Source organism: Pyrus communis, chromosome 15 (genome assembly GCF_041283825.1).
Source record: "Pyrus communis isolate YQ-2024b chromosome 15, ASM4128382v1, whole genome shotgun sequence".
Lineage (NCBI taxonomy): Eukaryota > Viridiplantae > Streptophyta > Magnoliopsida > Rosales > Rosaceae > Pyrus > Pyrus communis.
Window position 1 is genome coordinate 22,866,416 of NC_142579.1, and position 27,471 is coordinate 22,893,886.

General features: G+C 38.0%; 1 protein-coding gene and 1 pseudogene across 2 annotated transcripts; one reads left to right on the forward strand and one right to left on the reverse strand.

Moving 5' to 3' along the window:
- The first annotated feature begins 1,783 nt into the window (after positions 1-1,783).
- Positions 1,784-7,567, forward strand: LOC137740603 (putative cadmium/zinc-transporting ATPase HMA1, chloroplastic; annotated as a pseudogene). The gene is made up of 13 exons (XR_015956131.1): positions 1,784-2,555; positions 2,657-2,807; positions 2,880-3,064; positions 3,232-3,383; positions 3,727-3,916; positions 4,264-4,376; positions 4,512-4,753; positions 5,040-5,145; positions 5,507-5,671; positions 6,104-6,320; positions 6,868-7,055; positions 7,130-7,216; positions 7,372-7,567. The product of XR_015956131.1 is annotated as a putative cadmium/zinc-transporting ATPase HMA1, chloroplastic (transcript).
- Positions 7,568-8,902: 1,335 nt separating this feature from the next.
- On the reverse strand, positions 8,903-10,367 carry LOC137731759 (transcription factor MYB73). The gene has a single exon (XM_068470967.2). It carries the CDS (start codon positions 10,218-10,220, stop codon positions 9,276-9,278), a length of 945 nt encoding a protein of 314 aa, XP_068327068.1. The 5' UTR covers positions 10,221-10,367; the 3' UTR covers positions 8,903-9,275.
- Between the last annotated feature and the right edge of the window lie 17,104 nt (positions 10,368-27,471).

The following is a 27,471-nucleotide window of genomic DNA, read 5'->3' on the forward strand; positions in this document are numbered from 1 at the left end:
ACAATTAAATATAAGTAAATATATTATTAGGACAAAAATTAAATCTTTGAGATAGCCCGATCTCTGGAGCCATGACCTAAATACTTTATATATATATATATATATATATATATATATATATATATATATATATATATTTGTGTAGGTTCTCTTTTCTTTGTGTTGTGCTCGAGTGGGTTATGTTGCCTCATCACACACGTCATGCATGGAATTAGAAATTTAGAAAGTTGGTGTTTTTTAGCATTTCATAGTTACGGTCTATTTGATAACAATTTCGCTTTTAGTTTCAATCTTTTCTTAATAGATATAGAAAAATGTATATGGAGGGAATAATGAACAAAGAAGGGTAGAGGGAAGGACGGAAAAATGAAGAACAATTTACAAGACAAAAACTTGAAAATTCTAAAAAATTACTTGAAACTTATCAATTTTTAGTTAACATTACATATGTACTCTTTCATTCCTTGTACCTCTTTCCCACCACTCATCTTCTACCTTTACTCATCATTCTTTTTTCTCTTGTATTTCTCCACTATTTCCAACAAAATAGTAAAAACTACACTAACAACGAAATGATTATCAACCGGACACTTGATTTTCCAGTTTGGCTGCCCATATTGGATGGCCAAATTTGTTCCTTTAATGTGACTAGCTATATCTGGAAAGTTCTGCTGTGGAGACCAAGATTGTCAAATATAATTAAGATGTGCTGCACTCGTTTTTCTTGGGTTTGATTTCTTGCCAAAGAAGTTTTCACTGGACAAAATACCCATCATGAACACTCAAATTTACAACTTCAAATCACCAAAACCTTCAGCAGACTTTTGAGGATTTGATCAACACTGTAAGATTCTGTTTATAATTTTCAGAAGTTGTGTCGTACTCTATATATCCTTGTTCATAATGGGTTGAAAGGGAAAAATAAAGCCATGCGAAAGTGTGGTTTTGTGAAGTCTTAAAAATGAAACCTGCTTATCCATTCATGTTTTTTTTACCCGCTAGATATAATAAAGAAAATACATCTATTGGTCTAGACGCGTGACACTAGGATAAGAGACATTTGTTCATGGTGAAAATGGGTCATCACCATTACCCCACCATACAAATTGTTCTTTTGAATGCGCTTCTAAAAATGTAAAATGGTTATGTATATCCTCATGTCGTTTAGGGACCAACTTGAAACAAGATAAATTTGTAAACGTCAATTTTCACATGTTGTTTCGTCAATTTTCATATGTTGTTTCGTCAATTTTCATATGTCGTTTTGTCAATTTTTGCAAACGTCTTTGTATATCCTCATTAAACACATTTTCACAAGTTTAGGGACTAACTTGAAACAAGATAAATTTGCATGACCAAAGTGAAAAAGAAAAAAAAATCCCAAACATGCAAACGACAAATTTGTAATTGACCAAAAAATTATGCTAACAAGATGACGTAAAGCATACTTGATACCACCCAGATTACAAGTCAGATTTAAAATGAGACACGAGGCACCAATTTTCTCACATAGCATATCAATTTACATCTTCAATTAAGTTGATTGTCTAACCTGCTCACGTAAATGGTCTTAATGTGTTCTTTGCAATATGATTAGTAAGTTTGGAAAGTGAGTCACGAATTGTCTTGTCATGTGATATCTTAATAATTGACCAAACGATCAATCAAATAAAAGGTGCAAATTAATTTAATGATGCGATGTAAAAAAGTAAAAAATGTCATAACCTATTACAAAACGAAAATTAAAATTTGATAGTGTGAAGTTAATTGTGATGGCAGAACGAACGAGTGGAGTTGGTGTGAATAGTTTGAATTTTCCAGCAAGAAATCAACGGCCCCAAATCTCATTTGCGACTTGCAGCGTTCGAAATGAGCACATGCTGTGGAGTGTGGAAACACAATGTCATCACCCAGTTAACGTTTAACAGATTCACCACTCCAAACTCCAATCTCCAAACTCTCGCAACAAATAAAACACCGAGGGAAACACAACTTCCACTTCTCAGACTCTCACCGACGACCATGTCTTGAACACACACACACTCTCTCTCTCTCCCTAACATCCCGATGGAATCCCTGCTCCCTTGTCCAATCCCAATCAGATTCACTAGCAACCATCACCACCTCTCCCTTCTACTGACTCATCTCCCCACCACAACTCGACTCAACTCGCCCTCCCCAAAACCCATCTTCTACCACCCCCTCCTCCTCCTCCTCCTCCTCCTCCTCCCCGCAATTCCACCGCTCTCCGATGCACCGCCAGGACATGCGATCATGATCACGATCACGATGACCACCACCCCCATAACCACGACCATCGCCACGGCCACCATCACCACCACGACTATGGGGAGCTCACCGGAACTCAGAAACAGTTCGTCCGATTCGCCAAGGCCGTGCGATGGACCGACCTCGCCGATTTCCTCAGGGAGCACATGCAATTGTGCTTCTGCTCCGCTGCTCTGCTTCTCGCCGCCGCCGTTTGCCCTTATATGATGCCCAAGCTGGCCGTGAAGCCTATGCAGAATGCTTTCATACTCGTTGCATTCCCTCTGGTGGGGTTAAGAACTAAAGAACTTGCATCCTCCTGTTTAATTGACTAAAACCCTAGAATTTGGTCTGCAATTGATTGAATTTGAATTGGATTTAATCGTAGGTCTCCGCGGCACTCGACGCTCCTACTGATTTAAGTGGCGGGAAGGTAAACATTCATGTATTGATGGCTTTAGCAGCATTTGCATCTGTGTTTATGGGGAATGCATTGGAAGGAGGGTTGCTTTTGGTCATGTTCAGTCTTGCCCATATCGGTAAGCATTTAAATTTCGCTACTTTATGGTGGCAACTTATTGTGTATTGATCATTGTGTGTTGTCAATGCAGCTGAGGGGTATTTCACAAGTCGGTCTATGATTGACGTCAAAGATTTGAAAGAAAATCATCCGGATTTCGCCCTTGTGCTGGATATCAATGACGGACAACTTCCTAATACGTCTGATTTGGCATACAAGCAGGTTCCTGTGCACGACCTACAAGTGGGGTCGTACATTTTGGTCGGAGCTGGTGAGGTACGGGAACAAATTTACAACCTTCGTGTTTAATAATATCACTAGTGGAAAGATTTGGTAGCATTTCAATAGGTTTTGTCCTCACTACAGTGATATATCATTATATCTCACCTAAATGATCCATTAGAATATGGAATCATTGTAATGGGGGCTGGTATTGTGATTAGTCTGTGCCTGTAGATTGTGAAGTTTCCCAAGGAACTGCCACCATTACTATCGAGCACTTGACTGGAGAGATCAAACTGTTGGAGACAAAAGTTGGAGACAGGGTTCCTGGTGGTGCAAGGAACTTGGATGGCAGGATAACAGTGAAAGGTACATTCACAAATATTTTGTTTTCGATTTTTTCATAATTGGATACAGGAAGAACTCGCTTTTCATATTATGTTCTTAATGTAAACGTTAGGAGCTATGCTGAAAGTTACATGAAACACGTTTGTGAATGAGTCTTTTTTGCCCCACTTTTTAGATATTTTTATAACCCTTAAACTTAGCATACAAATGCACTAGATTCCCAATTTATCTTGGAAATATAATTCTTGCCACAGTCGTTGACAGGATGATCTTGAAAGTTGTCCGTGGGTTTCTAGAGTTCTCATGCTAGTAAGATTGTTGTAATGAGCTGTGATTAGGTGCTAAAAGCAATTGTTTATGCAGGCAACAAAAACTTGGAAAGAATCAACTCTTAGTAGGATTTTGCAATTGACTGAAGAAGCACAATTGAATAAACCAAAGCTTCAGAGGTGGCTGGATCAGTTGGTGAGCAATACAGCATGGTGGTTGTAGTTTTGTCAGCTGCTATTGCTCTTCTTGGTCCATTCCTATTCAAATGGCCATTTATTGGAACATCGGGTAATCTTCCCTAAGCGCTTGAAGCACTCTTGCCACCAATGATTTTTACATTAATTTTTTTTTTTCAATAGAAAAGAAATAGAACAAAAAGAAGTGGTACTTTAGCTTTAGCAGATCCCCATTGATAAACCAGGGAAATGTAAAAAGATTACATACATTGTTTTACTATTATTTTTATGTTAAGTCAGCCCAAATGAATGTTAGACAGGTTTGCAATATCAAAATCTTAAAGAACTACCTTATTTCCCTGCCTCTGAAAGAACTAGCTGAATACCGCTTTACTATATGTATTCAAAATAGAGGGCATGCTCATCGTCCATCGAGCTGATATTTGCTTAATCCTATAGCTTGCAGAGGATCAGTTTATAGAGCGTTGGGCCTCATGGTGGCAGCTTCACCTTGTGCTTTGGCGGTAGCTCCATTGGCACATGCTACTGCAATTAGTTCCTGTGTGAGGAAGGTATGCATTTTAATCGATGCTACAATATGAACTGGTTTGCTTTTCATGCATTTCCATGTTATAATCTTAAATTCTGTGCAGTAATATGGCATGCACTGTTTGGGTATGACACACCACCTTTTATGTTTGTTACAGGGGATACTGCTGAAAGGTGGCCATGTGCTAGATGCTCTAGCTTCTTGTCACACTATTGCATTTGATAAAACTGGAACCTTGACAACCGGGGGGTTGGCGTTCAAAGCAATTGAACCAATTTACGGGCATCGGATGAGACATGGTGTATCAGATTTTTCTTCCTGCTGTGTCCCCAGCTGTGAAAGGCAGGCTCTTGTTGTTGACACTGCAATGGAGAAGTGTACCACTCTCCCTATTGGAAGGTAGTGATTTTGGACAGCAGCCCGATTTATTTGTCTGTTTAACTTACTATCCCTTGCAATTGTAATCTGCAATGCATCCTTTCTGATTCAACATGTACCCACATACTTTGTTTCCCGCTCAGAAAGGGTAATGAACAATTTTACTTCTCGCTGACAACATTTATTTTAATCTTAATGCCCTCTACCAAGCAATGGGAGATGTTGGAATCAAATATACTAATTAATAGATGACACGTGTTGAAGATGATATTATCAATACTTATTGGTCTTTCTATTTTCCTTTCAGAGCTGTGGTCAACCATAGTGAAGGGAAAGACCTTCCTTCTGTTTCTGTTGAGAGTTTTGAGTATTTTCCAGGCAGAGGTCTAATTGCTACTCTCAACGGCATCGAGGTTTTTTTTTTTTTTTTTTTCTAACTAGCATAGACCTTTTTCTTTGAAAAATTCCAACTTTACTAATGAAGTCCTTCGCTCATTTTCTTATCCAATTGACCCCATTCCGGTGTGTAATCTATACTTGCTGCCACTTTTTCATGTCTTAGCTAGTTTTCAATTCATTCCGATATCTATCGATTACATATCTTGTTTCCAGCGGTGCTCTAAGTGCATGGTTATTTTCTTTTCTGATTGCATATCAATACTAATGTAATGAATGTATCATACAGGCATCAATTGTCTTTCACCTAAATTTTTTTTAAGTGTTTTTGGCCAGTAAGAGGTATAATGATTTCCATTGATTTCTGTCTTGTTATAGTTAGGAACTGAAGGGGGTAAACTGTTGAAAACATCTCTTGGTTCAGTAGATTTCATTACCTCACTTTGTAGATCAGAAGATACATCAGAAAAGATCAAGGAAGCTGTGAATGCATCTTCACATGGAACAAAATTTGTTCGTGCAGCTCTTTCAGTCAATGAAAAGGTGAGGTTTCATTTTAAGTGTATGCAAATAAGGGAAACTTTTGGTTTGAAGTGGGTGTGACGACTGAAATTTTGGGGGTTAAAATTATGAGGGTATATTCATTTGGTTTGGAGTTAAAAGAAATGTGGAATAAGTGTATAGTAAGTGGGTTTGGTTGAAATTACGAGGGTATGAGATATAACTGAACTGCAGAGTGAATATAAATAGATTAGTTTTCAGCCTAAATGTGCTTAACTAAACTTAATTCTGTTTTAAATGTCTGTAACTAAGCTTATTGCAAAAAGGTGTACTTGCATACTGGTGTTCAAAATTTGCCAACCTACGTACATATTTGGGAGAGTATGTTAACAAGCTCTTCCTGAAATTTTTGTTTATCAATACGAGTACCCATTTTCCTATTAGCCTTTTCTAAATCATGATGAGTCTGTGCAGGTAACATTGATTCATCTAGAGGATAGGCCTCGACCTGGGTCCTCGGATGTCATAGAAGAGTTACAAGATCAAGCAAAGCTCCGTGTAATGATGTTGACTGGTGACCACGAGTCAAGTGCTTGGAGAGTTGCAAACTCTGTTGGTATCAATGAAGTTTATTGCAGTCTGAAGCCTGAGGATAAGCTCAGTCATGTTAAAGATGTCTCAAGGGAAACGGGTGAGTTTATAATCTTTAACTCTAATAACATGCCATTTGATTAGTGGTCCTTGTATCTCAAAATATAATTGATCTTCTCCCTCCTCTTAAGTATATCTGAGGTTCGGCAGATGCACAATTGATGACTAGTTAACGGTAACAATAAGTAGTGTGTACGCCCTCGTTTAGGTCTTCTATTGAATGTCATAGCATAACGAAAAGTTTGAGGAATTTTTTAACCATTCTACTTTGTTAAATTCATTCCTAAACGTGTTATATTTTAACAATTTGTCTATGCTCCTGCACGTTTGTTAACTATTATTGCTATGAGTACCAAAAAAGGAAAATGCATTTGCATTATGTATTTTCACTGAGAATGTCTTTTCTTCTTGTTTCCCCCGTGTCCATAGCCTTTCCATTCTAATTTCAGTAATGTACAATGCATTGATATGTGTTGACTTGATCATGTCTTTGGTGGTGGGCAATTTATCGAATGCATGCCAGTCTTTCCTCACCTGTTTTTCAAAGCTAATATGTTCATCTCAGCACATTCTGGGATTTACTACAGGTGGAGATCTGATAATGGTCGGTGAAGGTATAAACGATGCTCCAGCGCTAGCAGCAGCCACTGTAGGGATTGTCCTTGCCCAACGTGCTAGTGCAACTGCCACAGCTGTTGCAGATGTATTGTTGCTGCGAGACAATATATCTGCTGTACCATTCTGTATTGCCAAGTCTCGCCAAACAACTTCCTTGGTACCTGCTAAACATCTATCCCATCGTTTGTTTGTTATTCTGTTACTGACATTATTTTCTGCATGCATATGCAGGTGAAGCAGAGTGTAGCCCTTGCTTTATCCTGTATAATTTTGGCTTCTCTTCCATCCATATTAGGATTTCTTCCCCTCTGGTTAACGGTATGAATTGCTTCGTTTTTTTAAATTCCTGAAACCTTATTGCTACTTTCTTTTCCATGTCTTTTAAAGTACACCATTGGAAGCAATACCTCAAACTCGTCTGCTCTCTAACTTTAGCTTCCAGTTTCATGATTGCTCGTTTGGTTGACATGTAGGTTCTGTTACACGAAGGTGGTACCCTTCTTGTTTGCCTGTGCTCTAAACCACCCGACGTGGTGCTGGAGGCAGGATTTATGGAATTCGGTAAAAGAACTGAAATCCAGACTCGTATCACTGAGGACACTTCAGTCTGGCACAGACACCATCCAAGTTGCAGCTGAGTAACTTAAAACACTTTTTTTCCCCTTATAATTCGTTGGTCAAGTTGGTCTACAGCAACGGCACATGTTATGTATAACAAGAGAAAGGTCTGGTAAGTATCATTTTGTTAAGAGTCCATCATTTAACCTGTAAAAAGTCTTGATTTCGAGTCCGATATCAGTGTGGGAAGCACCACAGTTTCTTCTGTAAAGCTTCCAATCATGGAGTTTGTATGTTTAATTTTAAACCCTAGAAAGCAATGAAATTGTCCTTTAATTTACAGAAAAATAAACTTGGGCTGGGGGGTGGGTGGGTGGGTGGGTGGAGTTTTACAAGTTTATATTCGTTACGTAAAGGACTTGGGCGGCGACTGGGAGGAGTCGTATTTGTTGACATGTTTCCCATGTCTTGCTCTCCAAGCAACCTCTTTTAACCAAGTTTGAATGTATTTCCCAACCGTCCATTTTTCAACTTTCCACCTAATTTTACCATGGGCGGTTTCTCCAATTTATTTAGGACAGTTTTTAATTTCATGTGTTAGCTAAAAACGCATGCACCATTTACGTAATATGTCCTCAGTGATTACCCCTTATCGTCGTAGCTCATAAGATGAATTACACCTTCCAACACACCAATCTCATCTCAGCTTCGTTATGGCAGTCCATCTTTATGGAGATTAGAAAAATTTCAACCTTATCTGACCACCATCATGTGATTCACCAGCGCTAAGAATCAAACATAAAACGTGTCACGTGGAATACTAACCTGAAATTCGTCCCCAATTATTAGATCACCTTAAGGTGGTTGCAATTGTTTGTTGGGTCGAGATATTTTTCTTACCCAACAGGTGAACGTATTGCTGAACCCTAGATCCCCAACCAACCTCTTCTTTTTGTGAAGAGGAACAAGAAGACTTTCCTCCCTTTTTTTGTACTATTTTAAGCATGAAATTATATTTACTCAAAGCCCTTTACAGTTTTCACAAATGTACCAGAAAGCAAAGGCTTTGTGTCACCAGGACTGCATGGGTGGGTATATCTATATTACTATTATATTGCCCTTGTAGTCTGGTCCTTTTGATGGCCAGAAGTCTGAAACGTATCCTACTTGCCTGTTTTTTATCTTGTAATCACACGGCAACAAAAAGTAAAAAATTTACAGTTGGTAGTAAGTCTACGTAACAATTATTGAACAAATCCATATCAGGCATTCTCCAAGAAAAACAGCCACGTTTCAATTCTCCAAACTCTTTGTTTACCAAGTCAAATTTCAGATTAGGATCATGGTTTCCAACATCAAACCCTCACTTGTTCAAATTGTAATTTATCTCTCCCATCATCAACCTTAATAATATTATGATTGTGCAGTAAAAACAAACCCAGATAATAAGGAGGACGAACATTCAGATTGAAATTTCAAGGATCCATTTTTACCCCTTCCCTCATTTTTCTTTTTATCCTTGGAAGGTGTGCATGTCTTCCGATGAACAAGGCCAAATTTTCCAGTCTCAAATCCCCCCTCTGTCTCGCACTGTACACTGACCAAAATTATTATTTTCCCCTACTCAACAAAAACATAGATAAATAAAACAAAAATAAAATCAACGCTTCCGGCCTTCCCTCCCCCTCCATTGATTTTATGGTCAGGCATGCACTGCCTACCACTTCTTCTCTCCAAAAAGCTCATAACTCTTTTGCATTGAGCTCGCTTCGATCATCCAAATTGCCAACTTGTCCGGAATAATCCGCACTTCTCTCGCTCACTCAATTCTGCTAAACCCAATTCGCTTCACCCCAACATTCCTAAACCCCTCATTGCCAGCAGCAGCCTGCTGAAAACAAACCCCGCTCTGCTCCAACCCTGCCATGTAGTTCCTCACCTCCTTCCTTATCATCCCTTGCATCACCGCAAGCAACTCCGCCGGAATATTCTGCACCGCCACCGACGTAGTCGAGACCGGAGCTGGAACCGGAGCCGGAGCCTGGGTGGACTCGCTCGCAGCCGCAACCTGGTTCGACACCTCCTCCGGGTCGACCCCGGGTAGTGACAGAGACAGCGAAGTCGGAGGATCGTTCTTCTCGCTGTTACTGCTGTTGTTGTTGGAAGACGAAGTCGTTTCTGCCGGAGGCAACACCCCGCCAGTTCTTGCCACGGGCCTGTACACGTGGCAGTCGGACATAGACATGACTTGCGCGCTGGAGTCGCTCACGTCCGACCCGGACGGGCTACCCGGGCTCATGTAAAGCCCGGTTGAAACGGGCACGCCCGACCCAGCACTAACCGACCGCTTCAGCGGCGGCTGCTCGTGGTCACGGAGAAAATGACCATCGTACCCTACATTCAAATCGACGCCGCCGCCGTCTGAGCACTTCCGCTTAAGGGTGGAGTTCCAGTGGTTCTTGATAGCGTTGTCGGTCCGGCCGTTGAGGAGGCGGGCGATGGTGGCCCACTTGTTCCCAAACCGAGCGTGGGCCCGGATGATCATGTCGTCCTCCTCAGGCGTGAAAGCCCGGTGCTCCACCTGCGGTGACAGCTGGTTACACCACCGCAGCCGGCACGATTTCCCTGACCGACCGGGAATGGACTTGCTGATCAGCGACCAGTTCCTGGGGCCGTGCTTCTGCACCAGCTTCTGCAGGGAGTCGTCCTCCTCGGGGCTCCATGGACCCTTGATCCGATCCATATCTTTTCTGCTCACCGCCATCGCAATTAACTCACAGACTCTCTCTTCCCCCTAATCTTCTTTTTTTTTTTTTTTTTTTTCCCTTAAATTTTAATTTCTCTGTAATCCTTCGAAATTTGAAAGTTGAGAGTTTCTGGTATTTTGATTTGGGAGAGGCGAAAAACAGAGTGGGGAGGAGGAGGGAGGGGTTTTTTATACGAGGGAGGGAGGGAGCGGTGAAGGGTGACCGGTTGGGCCGGTGGAGGTTGGATGGTTAAATAGTTGGTATTGACGGGGTAAAGCGGCACCGCTCGTTGGAAGCAATCGGTTAAGAAATGGGGAGTTTTGGGATACAGCTGGTGAAGGACACGCGTCATGTAGAAAGTGCACTGAATTACATAACGTATCACTCTTGGCCTTTTTTTCTTTTCTTTTTTGTTTGCTCTTTTTAATGCCCATTGCTGCAGCAGGAGCGTGCGCTTTACCCTGTCACAGTTGGAGTCTTGGGCGTTCGTTTCTCCTTATTTTTCAATTATTTATTTATTTATTTAATTAATATTTTTGGAAGTTGTAGATAACAATCAGCGGATTTAGGCATTAAGTTAGTTGCGCGGCGTTTATATTCTTCTAGAATTATTTTCACTTGATGGTTAGGAAAACAAAATCTAATATCTCATTCTGTTAAGAGCATCAAGTTTCAATTATAATGTTAACGGCGCATAATAACTAGAGCTTCTATTTCCGTTATCAATCATTCATATGTCATATTAATTATTGTAACGTACCGCTAAAGAACAATGGTTCAGATTGATGATCACGGAAAATTAAATTTATTAAAAATTGAATAAAGGAATATATGCGGAGGGGATAAGGATGGATGGTAAGTCTGATTTGGGTGCGAGACGGGTTTGACTGAGGAAGTCTGCCAGGCTGTAGAGCATTTTCGTGTGGGATTTTTTACGTTTCTTTTTCAAACGTTTAAATAATAAAAAATTTAATTTAAAAAAGGGCAATGCTGCGGGGTGAGGTGGCAGAAGGCGACAAGGAAGGCCGAATCCGGGGGCAATCATTACAAACCATCCCATCAAGTCCAGCCTGTAAACCTGCCACCACCCACCTCCACCGTCCGATTCATCATATCATGATCTCTCTCCCTCCCCTTCCTTCTTAACGGCCAATCTCATCTTCTGATCTTCCCCTCCCCTGCCCTCAGCCACCGACAGACTCTCTCAAACTATAAATATGTACAGGAGGACAGAGTCCTAGGGGGAGCAAGCTCGGGCTCTTTCTCTCTTCACCTTCCTCTCCCCATTAAACATGTACTTAATTACCTTAATTGACTTCTAGTTTGTTCTCACTAATTTTTTTAAGTTTTAAGTTAACAGCTGCTGTATCGAATCATGACGATAGATTTCATCAAATATAGATTACAGAGGCAAGGACGACTACTTTATTGTTTTTGTGATTCATTCACTGATCAATTTTTTTTAGTAAAGCTTTGGCGTTTCATGTTAAACAGTTAATTGATAGTAACAAGGGAGTCCGTCCTATTCGAATTCACCCTCAAAATGTTCATGCATAATTGACTTTCGTCATTGGAGTAAAATTAACATATACAAATTGATGGATTAAGGAGAAAATAAATACTAAGAAGACTCGTTCAAAAATACTTTGCATGCTCTCTGTCACCTCATTGTTTTATTTATTTATTTATTTTTAAAGTTTGATATTTATTGATTCATAAAATCAAAACAATTACACATCAGATGATAGGGTGCACAATAGTAGATCTTGATAAAAACCTAACTGGGGATTTTAACTTGGTCTAAGAAAAAAAGAGCGTCTATCATAGTTTGTACAAAATGTTTTATAATAATATCATGGTACTTAACGTTGAATTGTGTGAGAATTATCTGTCACTACATGTTTTTAGCAGAATATTTTATGATATTGAAACGAAAATTAATGTTGGCACAAGATATAATCTGTTATTTAGTACGATCGGAAATATTAAGGGCTCTTATGGATTCTCTGCCACCTCAAATTTTTTGCACAATATTTGTGATGCTGGCACAAAAATTAACGTTAACTTGTAAAATATCAAAGAGTTTATGAAAAGTCAATTTTGAAAGAGTCTCCTTAACATTTCTCTTAGTACTATATGTGCTAGTATACATTTGTCAATTCCAATTTGCTTATATTCGTAATAGTACGAGTGTTGAGTTGCAATGAAAATTTACAATGTTTCAAAATAAAAGAGTTGTTGAGTGTGTAACGTTAAATCTTAATCATTATGTAACTATTGGTAGAATTCTTAAAAACTTTCAGAACATAGAATAATCATCCAACAAATTTTAAGATTGAGATTGTATGTTATTCGCTAAAAGATAATTTATTTAGGAGAGTGTTATTCACACACTTTTTTTTACTTTCAACACATTCTTGTTAATTTTTGTCTATTAATCTTCTTCGGTTCTTTTGATCCGATGGCCGAAAATTGAAAGAGATATGTGAGGGGTAAAAATTGATGTGTGGATAACACCATCCTTTATTTATAAAGAATAAAAATAGATATATAGAAGGAGACAGATCTTTCTCCATATCTATTTCTGTTACTCGTACGTACTACCGACTACCTAACGCATTGTTTCATTTTGTATGGATGTGGGGAGGGTACAGGTGCCTATCTCTATTTATTATTTTTAAAGTTTAAAAATTATTAATAAAAGGTACAAATAGTTGTATATTAAAATGTGACTGACTCACCTTACATATTGTGGCAAGCAGCTGGTACATATTGCCTAACATTTTGTAGCAAGTAATAATAACATTAGTACTACGATTTAATAATATTTATTTTCACTTATAGTAACATGTTATAAGTTTGATTTTAACTAAAAATGAATTTAAATCATATTATTGTTAATTCATTATAAAATTTAACTAATACTCATATTTTTAATTATAAATAATATCGTTTATTTAAAAAAAAAAATTAACTACAATCATTTCGTTCAGTGAGTCTAAATCTTATGCAACCTTTTTTTTAAGTAACTATAAGTACTTTGGAAGCTTAACTCGCTTTTTCTGATTTGTATATCGTGCTTTTAGAATTGTGCTTTCTATTTTCGAAGTTTTTATGGGCTTTGTTTGTTTTCTTTCTGTTCTTTATAATTTTTTAAGTCGCTGGCAACCATTATGTTTGTATTCTTTTCTCGAAATTGGTGTTAACCATCATAGTATCGAAAGATTTTTCAGCATATTAGAAAAGAAAAAAAATCATATATTACTATATAATTAGCAGAGTTTTTATTAAGTGTTTCTTTAATTATATAATATGTGATGTTTTGTCGTGTTTCTAGCATATTCAAAAATCTTTATGTGGTATCAACGCAAGATTAACCCATGTATTAGGCTAAATGGACCATGGACTCCCACATCACCTAATATTTATTGTCCATGCGCATAAAACAATTTGTTGAGAATGAACCTCACATTAGAAATTAAAGAACCTTGCATGTGCTAATTTTTTGTTTTTTTTTTCACCCTGTGTGATTCAATTCGTTCAAGAACCAAGCCATGTCGAAGGTCAATGAGTTTTAAACAAGGCAAGCCTTGAGAACATCATATTTTAGAGATACATATTTGAGATGAAAAAGTCCATTTGCATCTCAAACTACATTTTCAAAAGATGTAAATGTGAGTTATGCTCCACTTGGACAAATGTAAATTCGAGATCTCATTTACTTTTCACTCTTTAAATAGAAAGAAGTATCTCCTAAACATGCCCTTTACGGGAAATGATCCCCATTTTTAGGGAAAAAAAAAATTGAATCGTCTATGTTGTAAATCTCAATTCATAGATCATTCTTGCAAAAGTTAAATTCAATCCGAAACCAGTTTCTCATTCAATTGTCACAATAAAATTTTAATGTTTCTTAACCATAATGTTCGTCAATTTCTTTGAACGCAATTAGATGTCTCAAATATTTCTGATTCAGCTAATATGCTGCAAGAATGATCTATGAGGTGCAACTTGAAAAATAAAGATTTGGATCATTAAAGTTTGATGTCGTTTGGACCCCACATGTTTGCCTACTGTCCATATGCAACGCTGCATTTGCGACACTCCTAGCACAAATTATTATGCTAAGGGCTCACCAACCTGATTATCCAATCAAGTCGATTTAAGCGGATAACGCTGGAGAGTTTACGTCATAGACTTTTGACGATTATTACATGTCAGTTAGGATTGAAGTCGAACATCATGTACCCCATGAAGCTTTCATAAAGCGTCTTCAATTGATAGCTCAGACTTTGGTTATGCGAACCAAACTGCCGGTATCTGCCTGAGGCTATGCAATATTGCACACAGCTATACTGGTCCGCCTGAAGCCCACTGTTACCCAACCTCATTCACCGTTATAGTTGGTTACTGGATACGAGACTAACGTCTCGCATTCACCGTTACAATCGGTTATGATTCACCATCTATTATCCGCTATTTAGAACCCTTGACAAGAGATCTCTTTATCTTATGTATTGCAGATTGTCACTTTGATGAGACAGTCTTCCCGTCGTTAGGGGGAGATAGGCATGCTAATGTTCTTGGAGAACACCACGAATTGTCGTGGTATGCTCCCACTATGTCTCATTTAGATCCTCTCATTGCCCAGTTTGAAACTGAGGTGCGACAAATTATAGATCTTCAGAGCATTGCTCAAAGTATGCTGGATGCTTTTACTGATCTAACTAAAGTGACAATATCACATATATCTGTTGCAAATGCACCTGCAAAGATAGACGTACCCCACGTACGTTGTAATCTCGCTTGGGAAGGCCGAATCATCCCCGAAGGTAGAGAGGCCGCACCTTCCACACGGACAGGTACATTGGCGGCTAGCCAATCATCTACTCTGATCCTAAAGCGTGGTAGACCCTTTGGTTCAAAGGATTCACAACCCCGAAAGAGGAAAACGGCACAAACTAGTGACCCTAGTCTGAATCCGACCATCGCTCACTTATCTGTTCCAACGCATAAGGTTTTTCTAGATTACGGTGATGTCTTAGATGAGACAACCCGACCTCCCATGAATCGCGAGATTTGGGTCCACTACGCAATATTGGATGAAGTTTGGAATCAAAATTAGATGATCGTCAACGATGTATTTGCGTACACAGTAGCTATTGACATCATGCTTAACAATGACATTAAACCACATTCCGTTGATGAATGCCGATGTAGAACGGATTGGTCAAAATGTAAACCAACAATTCAGGTCGAACTCAATTCGCTTGTGAAACATAAGGTGTTTGGACCTATAGCTGCTACTCCACCACATGTGAAGCCCGTGGGCTATAAGTGGGTTTTCGTGAGGAAGCGTAATGAGAATAATGAAATAGTGCAATACAAAGCACGCCTCGTAGCGCAAGGCTTCTCTCAGCGCCCTGGGATTGATTACGAGGAGACATATTCCACCGTAATGTACGTTATAACGTTCCGCTACCTAATCAGTTTGGTAGTTTCCGAAAAATTGAATATGCAGCTTATGGACGTGGTAACCGCGTATCTTTATGTGGATCTAGATATGGAAATCTACATGAAAGTTCCAGAATGACTTCCATTGACTGGCTCAAATAGTTATAGACCACAGAACACTATCTCTATTAGATTGAGGAAATCATTCTACGGATTGAAACAATCTGGGCGGATGTGGTATAACCATCTGAATGAATATTTGACAAGTCAGGGTTATGTGAACAATGAATTATGCCCATATGTGTTCATAAAGAAGTCACATTCCGAATTTACGATTGTTGCAATTTATGTCGACTACATGAACTTCATCGGAATTCCTGCAAAGCTTGAGGAAATTGTCGTTCACTTGAAATTGGAATTTGAGATGAAAAAACTTAGGAAAACTCAATATTGTCTCGACTTGGAGATCGAGTATTGTTCGAATGGAATCCTAGTACATCAATCGAACTACACCTAAAAGGTGTTTCGACGTTTTAATAAGGATAAAGCGAAGCCTTTGAGTACTCATTTGGTCTTTTAGACTCTAGATGCTAAACGAGATCCTTTCTATCCCAAGGAGGATAAGGAAAAGATTTTGGTGCCTAAAGTTCCATACCTAAGTGCAATTCGGGCTTTATTATACTTGGCTCAATGCACTAGACTCAACATCTCTTTTGCTGTTAATCTTTTGGCTAGATACAGCAATGCGCCCACACACAGACACTGGAATGGTGTTAAAGACATTTTCTGCTACCTCAAGGCTACGACGGATTTGGGTTTGTTCTACACCCACGAATCCTCGAGATAAGTCGATGCCCCCTCAATTCTTGGGTTGATTCCCACCTTGTTGGTTACGCAGATGCTAGATATCTATCTTACCTACGTAAGGCATGTTCTCAAATGGACTATGTCTTTACCACTAGGGACACCATTATATCTTGGAGGTTTACCAAGCAAATGCTAGTTGCGACTTCTTTGAACCATGTTAAGATCCTCGCCCTGCATGAAGCATCGCGTAAGTGTTTTTGGTTGAGAGCAGTCATGGAATATATTCGAAGCACTAGTGGTCTTACTTCTGTCGTTGACCTTACTACGACGATCTTTGAAGACAATGCAGCATGTATCAAGCAGTTAAAGAAGGGATACATCAAGGGAGACAACACCAAGCACATAACGCCGAAGTTCTTTTATTCTTATCAGCAACAATAACATCAGAACATTGAAATCAAGCAAATCCGTTCCCAGGAAAATTCTGGCCAATCTCTTTACCAAGTCATTGCCCAAGTTTACTTTTCAGAAGCTCGTCCAAGGAATCAGTATGCGTAAATTATCTAAGTTGAATTGCTTACAATTCTCTTATTTGGAAGTTATGTCTAACTCAAGGGGAGTATCTTGAATCTTAATGTACTTTTTTTCCTATGATTATGAGCATTTTTCCCACTGTGTTTTTGCTACCTAACAAGGTTTTGATGAGGCACCCATCCTGGGATGATCAAACTCTGTTGAGTTCACTACTTTCGTCCTGTTTGACCTTTGTCTTAGACATTATGCATACTTCTCACTTTTCTCCTTAGTCTATGGGTTTTCACCTGTCTTATGTTTTACTATAGCGAGGTTTTGTGAGTTTTACTACAGCGAGGTTTTGTGAGTTTTACTACCAATGCAAACTTTCTTTAAATTTGAGACTCACATTCGCCAGTTGTGCCGCTAAATTTATCAACTGTTCTACCTTATATGCTGAAGATTTGATACAATGTTTTGTTTGAGTATTTACACACTCAAGAGGGAATGTTGCAATCATATTTAGAATAAGAATGTGATTGTGTAAATCCTAATGTATCTAGGGATATCTTTGAATATTCCTTTTAGTAGTTAATATCCTATTAGAGTTGTAATCCTAAAAGGGTAAGGATTTAACATATCTTATTACTATAAATAAAGGTATAATGGGCTGATACAACACACACCTCACAATTAAATCTCTCTCTTCTCTCTCTTATTGTCGACGACCTCCCCCTCTCTATTCCCTTTGAATAGCTCAGTTACATAGGTCTACAACAATTATAACCTTAGTAATAAAGATATTGAGCGACCCTGAGGTATACAACCGCTTTTCTAAATAGAGGATTGGGTGAACCAAGGGATTAAAAGAGTTCCCCTATTAGATATTGGAGAAATTTTTCAATGTGTCGGAATACGATCTGGTACACCAAGTGTCATAATATAATTGGTTAAATTTTCTTTTTCTTTTTTCAAATTTCCAACCAATTATATTATTACACTTTGCGTAACATGTCGTATGCCCGACACACTGAAAAATCTCACCAGATATTAAGAGAGCAGTTGTTGATGAGGAGACTGATCAACTTGAGCCATTTTCCTTAGGTTGGGTGCTAGATGGTTGAATTTTATTTTTAATAATTTAAATATGGAATCCAACTATCAACTGTCACATCACATAATTTATAAATATAGTACAAAAATGGGGTGTACTATCCACACACCTCATTTTACTTCTCACACACTCCTTGATAATTTATGTCCGTTCATCTTCTTCAATTCATCAGATCCAACAGAAGAAAATAAAAAAAGGTGTGTGAGAAGTAAAATGAGGTGTGTGGATATCACACCCCTATAAAAAAAAATATAATCTATCTAGCATCTTCCCATCTTAAAACTCAAATGGGATTTTTTTGATATGGGTCCAAAGTAACTAAAAATTGGACCTATTTCAAAATTCAAAAGTCACTAAAAATTGGACCTATTTCAAAAGGTGGTCTATAAAATTGGACCTATTTCAAATTTTCCTAACTCAAATACATAAATACCCCACTTTTTAGAACTCAAATATGAAAACATAAGTATAAAATTTGAGTCTCCACATCGAAATCGGATTGAGAATCTGCAAGTTGGTTGTTTAATTATCACTAAACACGAAGATTGTCACAACCCGACCCGGGCAGGACCACTTCCCGGGCTCGACTCCACCATAGCACGATATTGTCTGCTTTGGGCGCCCAGCACACCCTCACGGTTTTGTTTCTAGGAACTCACAAGAGAATTTCCCAATGGGTCACCCATCCTGGGATTGCTCTGGCCCCCTTTTCGCTTAACTTCGGAGTTCCTACTGAACCCGAAGCCAGTTAGTTCCCAAAAGGCCTCGTGCTAGGTAGGGATGGGAATATACGTATAAGGATCACTCCCCTGGGCGATGTGGGATCTTACAATCCACGCCTCCTAAGGGCCCGACGTCCTTTTCGACACACACACGACCAGGGTTAGGCTCTGATACCAATTTGTCACATCCCCGCCCGGGCGGGATCCCTTTCCGGGCCCGACTCCACCGTAGCACGATATTGTGCGCTTTGGGCCCCCTAGCACACCCTCATAGTTTTGTTTCTGGGAACTCACACGAGAACTTCCCAATGGGTTACCTATCTTGGGATTGCTCTAGCCCCCTTCTCGCTTAACTTCAGAGTTCCTACGGAACCCGAAGCCAGTGAGCTCCCAAAAGGCCTAGTGCTAGGTAGGGATAGGAATATACATATAAGGATCACTTCCCTGGGCGATGTGGGATCTTACAAAGATAGTATTTTCTTGACCCATCTAGCTAGTTTTACAAGGCTGGATCGTAGGGATCTGTGATCATATATATATTTTTAACTTTTTTGTTTTAGGCTGCGAAAATTTTTGAAAGACGAGGTCAAGCAGTTTCTGATAAGAGCAATACAAGTAAAATTAACATTTTAGATCAAATTTATCATTTATTTAGTGTGTCATTAATGAAAAATAAAAACGTTAATAATATTTTAGCAATAATTCGATCTTAAATAATAAAGTCGTAAAATTTATAAAATATAGTTCAAATAAAATCATCTCTCTAGCATAATCCACTTAAAATTTTTGTTGTTGATCTTGTCCATAACAAAATGCCAAATTGTGGTAGCTAAATGGTTACGTGTTCAACTACCAGAAAGATCAAATTTTAAATAATTAAGGAACGACAACATATATCATTAACGACTCAACTTTGCAATTTGCATCAGAGCTACCAAATCACTCAAATGAAAATTTTTTATTAAGAGGTTTTTGAACTTTAATCCTTGAAAAAGATTAAAATTTAATAAAAACTTAGTGTTTGATTGGATATTGATTTTAGGCTTCTAATGTGTACTTAATTCAAATTTATATTATATTTTTTGTTTTAATATTTAATAAATATCTTATTTAATGTCATTACATTAAAATTAAAATTATTTATTATTATACACATTTTAATTCATTATATTTATTTTTCTTCTGATAATTAGTGTACCTAAATATATTATAATAAACTAGTGTACCGAAATATCCGTACCTAAACATATTATACTAACCTAGTGTACCGAAATGTTCGTACCTAAATATATTGTAATGAATTAGGGGCACATAAGAAAACATGCAAAAATATGTGTACGGAATAATCTTTGTGAAAATATTTTCTTATATAAGATACTTATTATAATGAGAATTAAAATTTATAATATTTTCATAAAATTTAATTTATGAACACCATAAAATTATAAATAAAAAAGAGAGACATTTAATATGTTGATATTAAATAGAGTTTAGGGATTAAAATCAATTTTTAATCTTGTATAAGACATTTTTCAAAACTTCTTCTTATTTAATCAATCCCATCTTTGTTGTTTATGACACAATAATTTAGTCTTGTACTATTTTTAATATAATAAAATATTACAAATTACAAATTCTTACGCTATCAGCTTCGATTCCATCTAACAATTTGTTAATGACACACCCCGATCGAGATCAGGGCATGCTGGCCGTCACGTAGAAGTGACGTAGCCATGTGCACAGTGCGGAAGCTAATAAAATAGTAATGTAAATAGTACGAATAAATAAAAACTGACACACAACAAGTAATAGAAACAAGTGCTAGCATAAGTGAGACACAAGTTCAGAGCATAAGCCTAAAGCAGTCCAAATGAAAATGATGCGACAACAGTACACCCGAAGGTGGCCCAACGCTGTGAATGTCTGTCAGAAATGCCGGGAGAGCCCTTTGGGAGACCACCAAACCTGCTAATCAACTAGAACTTGGAGGGGCGCAAAACAAAAGCGTGAGTGGGCAAAAACAAAGCTTTTAGAAAACCATTAATAAATACGTTCTAACCCTCGCCGTAAAACCTGTATACTTCCCAGAAAATAGATATACGTATATATATACAAATCATGCTCAAGAATATGTCATGCCAAATCCTCAAAATGAAATGCAAGTGCTCAGGTGTAAATCATATCGATAACATATAATCTGGCAGTCGGAGTCACCTAACGTGACCTGTACGGCTGCATCTAGAGCTCAAGTCTCAAACTCACTAACTGGACCTGCACACAAGTCGGAACCACCTAAAGTGGTCTGTACGACATGCCTGGGTGTAATACATATATACACTTTAGTGCTACGATCACGTGAAGGCTAGGCGAATAATCGCGGGTCACCTACGAGTCGGAACCACCTAAAGTGGTCTATACGACATGACTGTGCCCTACTCTGGGCGGGAGCACTAACACCGAGGGTGCAGGTTATGAGCTCTCTAAGCATCTCGAATCACTACTGAATGTAAACATGAATAACACTTACCTGTGCGTCCACAGCACCAAATATGCATATAAATATGTGTACGATTAATAATGCAACTAACGATGCATAACCAACAATAAAATAATGCATGACATATGGCAATTAACATCCCAATCAGTCTTCTCAGCTGGAGTCAAACGACGAGATTCCTGCTCCCACCAGGCTGCAGACTCCTTACCCAGAAACCATGATGTCGTCTCAACCCACCTCTCAACAGGAAGGTTCCCCTGATTGTGCAACACACAAAAAGTCTTCTCAACATCTCTCTGCACCCTCATGACCTTCACTACCTTCAAACTTATCCAATTTCAAATTGTACAGGGGAGGACGGATCACCGACTGAATGACTGTAGCAATAACTTCCCCCAGCTGAGCAACATCGGGGAAACTAGGCTCAGTAGAGCGACGTGGTTCCCGACGAGGCGGCATAATTCTGACAGAAGACATCAAAACCATTAAAATACTCACAAAAACATAGGACTGCCAAACCTAGGCTCTGAAACCAAACTGACACACCCTGATTGAGACCAGGGCATGCTGGCCGTCACGTGGAAGTGACGTAGCCATGTGCACAGTGCGGAAGCTAATAAAATAGTAATGTAAATAGTACGAATAAATAAAAACTGACACACAACAAGTAATAGAAACAAGTGCTAGCGTAAGTGAGACACAAGTTCAGAGCATAAACCTAAAGCAATCCAAATGAAAATGATGCGACAACAGTACACCCGAAGGTGGCCCTACGCTGGTGAATGTCTGTCAGAAATGCCGGGATAACCCTCTGGGAAACCACCAAACCTGCTAGTCAACTAGAACCTAGAGGGGCGCAAAACAAAAGCGTGAGTGAGGAAAAACAAAGCTTTTCGAAAACCATTAATAAATACGTTCTAACCCCTCGCCGTAAAACCTGTATACTTCCCAGAAAATAGATATACGTATATATATACTAATCATGCTCAAGAATATGCCATGCCAAATCCTCAAAATGAAATGCAAGTGCTCAGGTGTAAATCATATCGATAACATATAATCTGGCAGCCGGAGTCACCTAACGTGACCTGTACGGCTGCATCTAGAGCTCAAGTCTCAAACTCACTAACTGGACCTGCACACGAGTCGGAACCACCTAAAGTGGTATGTACGATAGGCCTGGGTGTAATACATATATACGCTCTAGTGCTACGATCACGTGAAGGCTGGGCGAATAATCGCGGGTCACCTACGAGTCGGAACCACCTAAAGTGGTCTGTACGACAGGACTGTGCACCTAACTTGGATCCAAGCTGAGCGTGTGGTGCGGGAGGTGAACATCACGTGAAGGACTATGCCCTACTCTGGGCGGGAGCACTAACACCGAAGGTGCAGGTTATGAGCTCTCTAAGCATCTCGAATCACTACTGAATGTAAACATGAATAACACTTACCTGACATTTACCTGTGCGTCCACAGCACCAAATATGCATATAAATATGTGTACGATTAATAATGCAACTAACGATGCATAACCAACAATAAAATAATGCATGACATATGGCAATTAACAATTCAAATCAATTTCTGGGAAAATATATGTATATAGGTATATACGGAAAACCAAAAGCCCACTCATTGGTATGTGGAAAGGTCGTAGCCCCCTGCCTCGAGTGACCACGCTCGTCCTCGGGATAGGTATCACCTATATGCGAAACAACTACAAAAACGTCAATTTTAAAGTACATAACCAAACCTTTAGAAATAACTTCTCATACAATGCTCAAATGGGGTGTATGAATACACCAACGTGATCTACTCAATCTCAGGAACATCCCCATATTTTTAAAATAATTTTTCACCGTCGCACGCGCCCCCAGGCGCCGGCCAAGGCACGGCCACGCGCAGGCACGTGCCTGGCACGCTGACGGCGTCAGTTGACGCCGTTAGGAATATTCCGTTAGTTTTAACAGATTCCGTTAACGGCGTCAGGAATATTCCGTCAGACTTGACGGAATATTCAGTCGTCTTCTCCAGCGAGCCTCCGGCGCCGGCGACGACGGCGCCGGAAAACTGGGAAATTTTCAAACTTTGATATCTTCTTCGTTTATCACCCAAATTTCACAAAATTGGTACCAAAATGAAGCTTAGAACTAGAGGAACACAATCGTACTACTTTCAAGGCTAAAAACCACGAAATCTCACCTGGAAAATCACCCCAATTCCGGCCAACCTCGAAACTCGTGATCCCGGCGTCCAAACCCTTCAAACGAACCACCCCGAGCCTCCTAGGGACCTCACCAAGCTCCCTACAAGCTTGAAATTCCCTAAAACGTGAGAAATCACGTGTGCATGAACAGTACCCGAAATCGAGCATCGTGGATTCGACGTGAAAACGAAGGTGTTCTTACCTGAAATGGGTATGGTTGGACTCCTACAAGCCTCACGAGTCTGAATATGTGCTTGGATTCCACGATCGGTGAAGGTTTGATGGGTTTTGGGTGTGGTCCGTACAAAGGATAGAAAATGGGAAGGGAAATGGGGCTCGGGACAGTGCAGGGAAACAGGAGGAAAGGTTGTGGTGTGTGGGAAAATGTGTGTGGCCTACAACATGCCAACCAAACTCAAGAACAACCAATAAACGTAAAGAAATCGAACTAGGGGAATTTCGTCTTTTTACGCGTACGTTTTAATATTTTCTGGGACGGGCTGTCACAGTTAATCCTCGGCAAATATGACTTTTGGATTAAAACCATGAGTAAGATCAAAATCTAATTTTAGTCCCTTGATGCATTAATAACCTCATTTATTAATTATATTTTTTATTTTTTAATCATTTCTCTTTTTCTTCCTAATTTTTAATGTATTAATTGTTTTTCATTTTCATTTTCATTTCATTTATCCTAATATATTTTGGTATAAACATTTATATAAACTAATTTTTGTTACACAATATATTTCGATGTACTTTGTCTTATTCATTTAGGTACATTAAATTCATTATAATAGATTTTCGTACATACATTTAGGTATATACATTTCGATATAAACATTTAGGTACATTAATTTAATATAATAAATTTTCGTACTAACATTCGGTGCATACATTTTGGTACACACATTTAGGTATATTAATTTAATATAATATATTTCAGTGCATATATTTCGGTACTAACATTTAGGTACATTAATTGAGCCTTTCAAGTTTGAAGAATGTTAAATAAAATTAATAAATTAAAAAAAAACTCTTTTTTGGTCAAAAAATAAATTAAAATTTGTATATTAATAAATTTAAATATTTAATGGGAGACGTTAAATAAATGCACATTAATTATTTTGAATTAAGGACACATCAAGGGATTATAATCAATATGTAATCTAACACTAGGTTTATTTTTAATTTCAATCTTCTTGAATGATTAAAGTTAAAAAACCCCAACAACAAATAATAACTAACATGATATAGAACAACAAATAATAAGGATTTTACTTTATAGATAGGACAAGTCTAAACATGATTCACAATCATGCCAATCCAATGTACATGTATGTTGAGAATAAGTTCATCAATTTTCACCTGAAGAGACAGATCAACGACAAACATAAATGTCGAATAATGTAACAATTTTGTTGCGGCATCCTGCATAAAGTTCCAGGATATCTTTTCTCCCTTGTAGGCAGAAGTTATGGTAGCAAGGGCTTGTTCAGTTTGGGCGGACTCGAAGGGTTTCAAAAATTTCTTATTGGAATGACACTTTCTCCAAATTGCAACGGCTCTTTGTGATACCTCCACTAACATGTCAACATCAATTGGGCAATTAGTAGAAGACATGAAAAGCATTCTCGGCGCACTCACTGAAGAATTATGCACCCATGTCCGTTGCCAAACTAACACAGTTGCTCATAGACTTGCTAGGTTTGGTTTAAATATTGGAAACAGTGTGAGTGGTTTGCTCAACCTCCTAGCTTGATCATTGACCTCCTTGTTGAGGTCTTTGGTTGAGATTTCATTTGGTCTTTTCCTGAATGAATACAACACTATCGTTTAAAAAAAAAAAAAAAAAAAAAGGCGCGTCATAATCTCACCGGAACCAAGACTACTATGTCAAAGTGAAAAGCATAAATCTACAGCCGTTCTAACAACTGTCGGTATGGCAAATATGAGAATAAAAGGAAGACGAAAAAAATGAAAAAGAAAAGCGCCATAAACATGGAATCCATGCGGAAAGCCCTCTCTCCTGAATTATTATCCCCATTCTACGGGTTACGTGGAAAACAAGCTTAATTGGGAAAGTAGACGCCCTGTGTTAAACGGACAAATATGACAGTTGTTATGAAAATATAGATGACACACATGTTCTTCTGTTTCCGGTGCCACGTGTGTGCCCGAAATTCATTGTTTGAGCTCCGACAAGTCTCCGTCCTATGCATCGTAGAACTGAATTTCTCCCCTCCACGTCCTCAAGTTGTTGAACCTCACGAGTAAGGATTTTAGTCGAATTCTTTTTACGAGGGTTTCGGAAAATTTTAAATTATATTTATTTATCGTATATCATGTGATCAATAATTATTGTAAATTTTTTTATTTAAAATTGAATATAAACACTATCTGACAAAAAATGACCGTATGATCTAATTTGAACGGATGTAATTAAATAATTCCCGAGATCCTCACAAATAGGATCCGACGAGGATCCTTACTCGAACCTAACCCCACGGCACCACCCTGCCTTCTGATGATGTGGCACCATCATAACCCAAATATTTCATCCAATTCATAAATAAATGGCATATTTGTTGATTTACCTCTTGAAGTTGTATAAAACTGCTAATTTTTCTATGAACTCTAATTTTATCTGGTTACTCCCTTGAACTTTTATAATTAGCTAATTTCCCACTTAAATTTTAATTTTAGCCGATTATTCTCTTGAACTTTCACAAATAGCCAATTTCCTCCTGGAGTTAGATTTTAAATTTTTCATCCAATTTTCCATTACGGAAACAACACATGGCAACTGTATAAGGGCAAAAATGATGAAAAATTGAATGAAAGTTTTTAAAATTTAACGCTAGGGAGGAATTGGTTATTTATAAAAGTTCATGAGGTAATCGGCTAAAATTAAAGTTCAAGGGAAAATTGGCTAATTAAAAAAGTTCAAAGGGGTAATCGGCTAAAATTAAAGTATAGGGGGAATTGGTAGCTGCATACAAGTTCAAGAGGCAAATCAATAAATATCCCTAAATAAATTACACTTTGTTTTTATTTTTAAAGATGACGTTCAAATGCTATTTTTTCGCTTGTAATTGTATGTAAGAAATCTAAGTTCAAATCTCGTCCATGAAGAGTTTGATATCAATTAATTATCCCCTCTCTTAATGTAAAAATAATTGTTATGTAAGAAAAACGAGAAGAGGATATTGAACTAAAAGATCATAATAGCTGGCTAATTGAATAGTTATTTTCATCATTTGTCAACTATAACTATTTAACCACAACAAATGGCCTAGTGATAAAGAGTGCGAATTGCGGCTCCCAAATAAATAAAAAAATGTGGAAGGTCTTGGGTTTGATGCTCTGAGTTGGCCACGGGCATGATGAATTCCTCATAGCCTCTTTGGGCCCGAAAAGAGTGGATAATAATGGTTTGTTACTAGTTGTCCCTTTTTTTTAGAAAAAAAAAATCATCTACAACTATTTGGTTTATATTATTGATAATGACGCTATGTAGTATATATATATGCCAGTATCATGTTATTATGTTGGCAACTATATCATCCAAAAAATTCTAATCTAAGAGCATTAATAGTGAAGAGACTCATATTTAAAATGAGAAATTATTATTGGCATTTTAAAAAATTTCATTTTGCAATCCTCACAATTATGTTTTTTCTTAAATATATAAAGTTTGCTGTGCAAAAAGAATATTTTTGAAAACCAATAACAATTTCCAATTAAAATATATAAAGCTTTCCTCTACAATTATGAGAGAGACAAATGTAGGTTTTTGCTTCAAGATAAGGTTATACTTTTTTTTCTTTCTCTTGGAGATAAAAATCAGCATGTATTACATAAATATTACATCTTTTGGCCAAGAGGGTTTTTTATACATTTAAAATTGGTTATTTCAAAGTTAACATTCGAACCAATATGATAGATAATG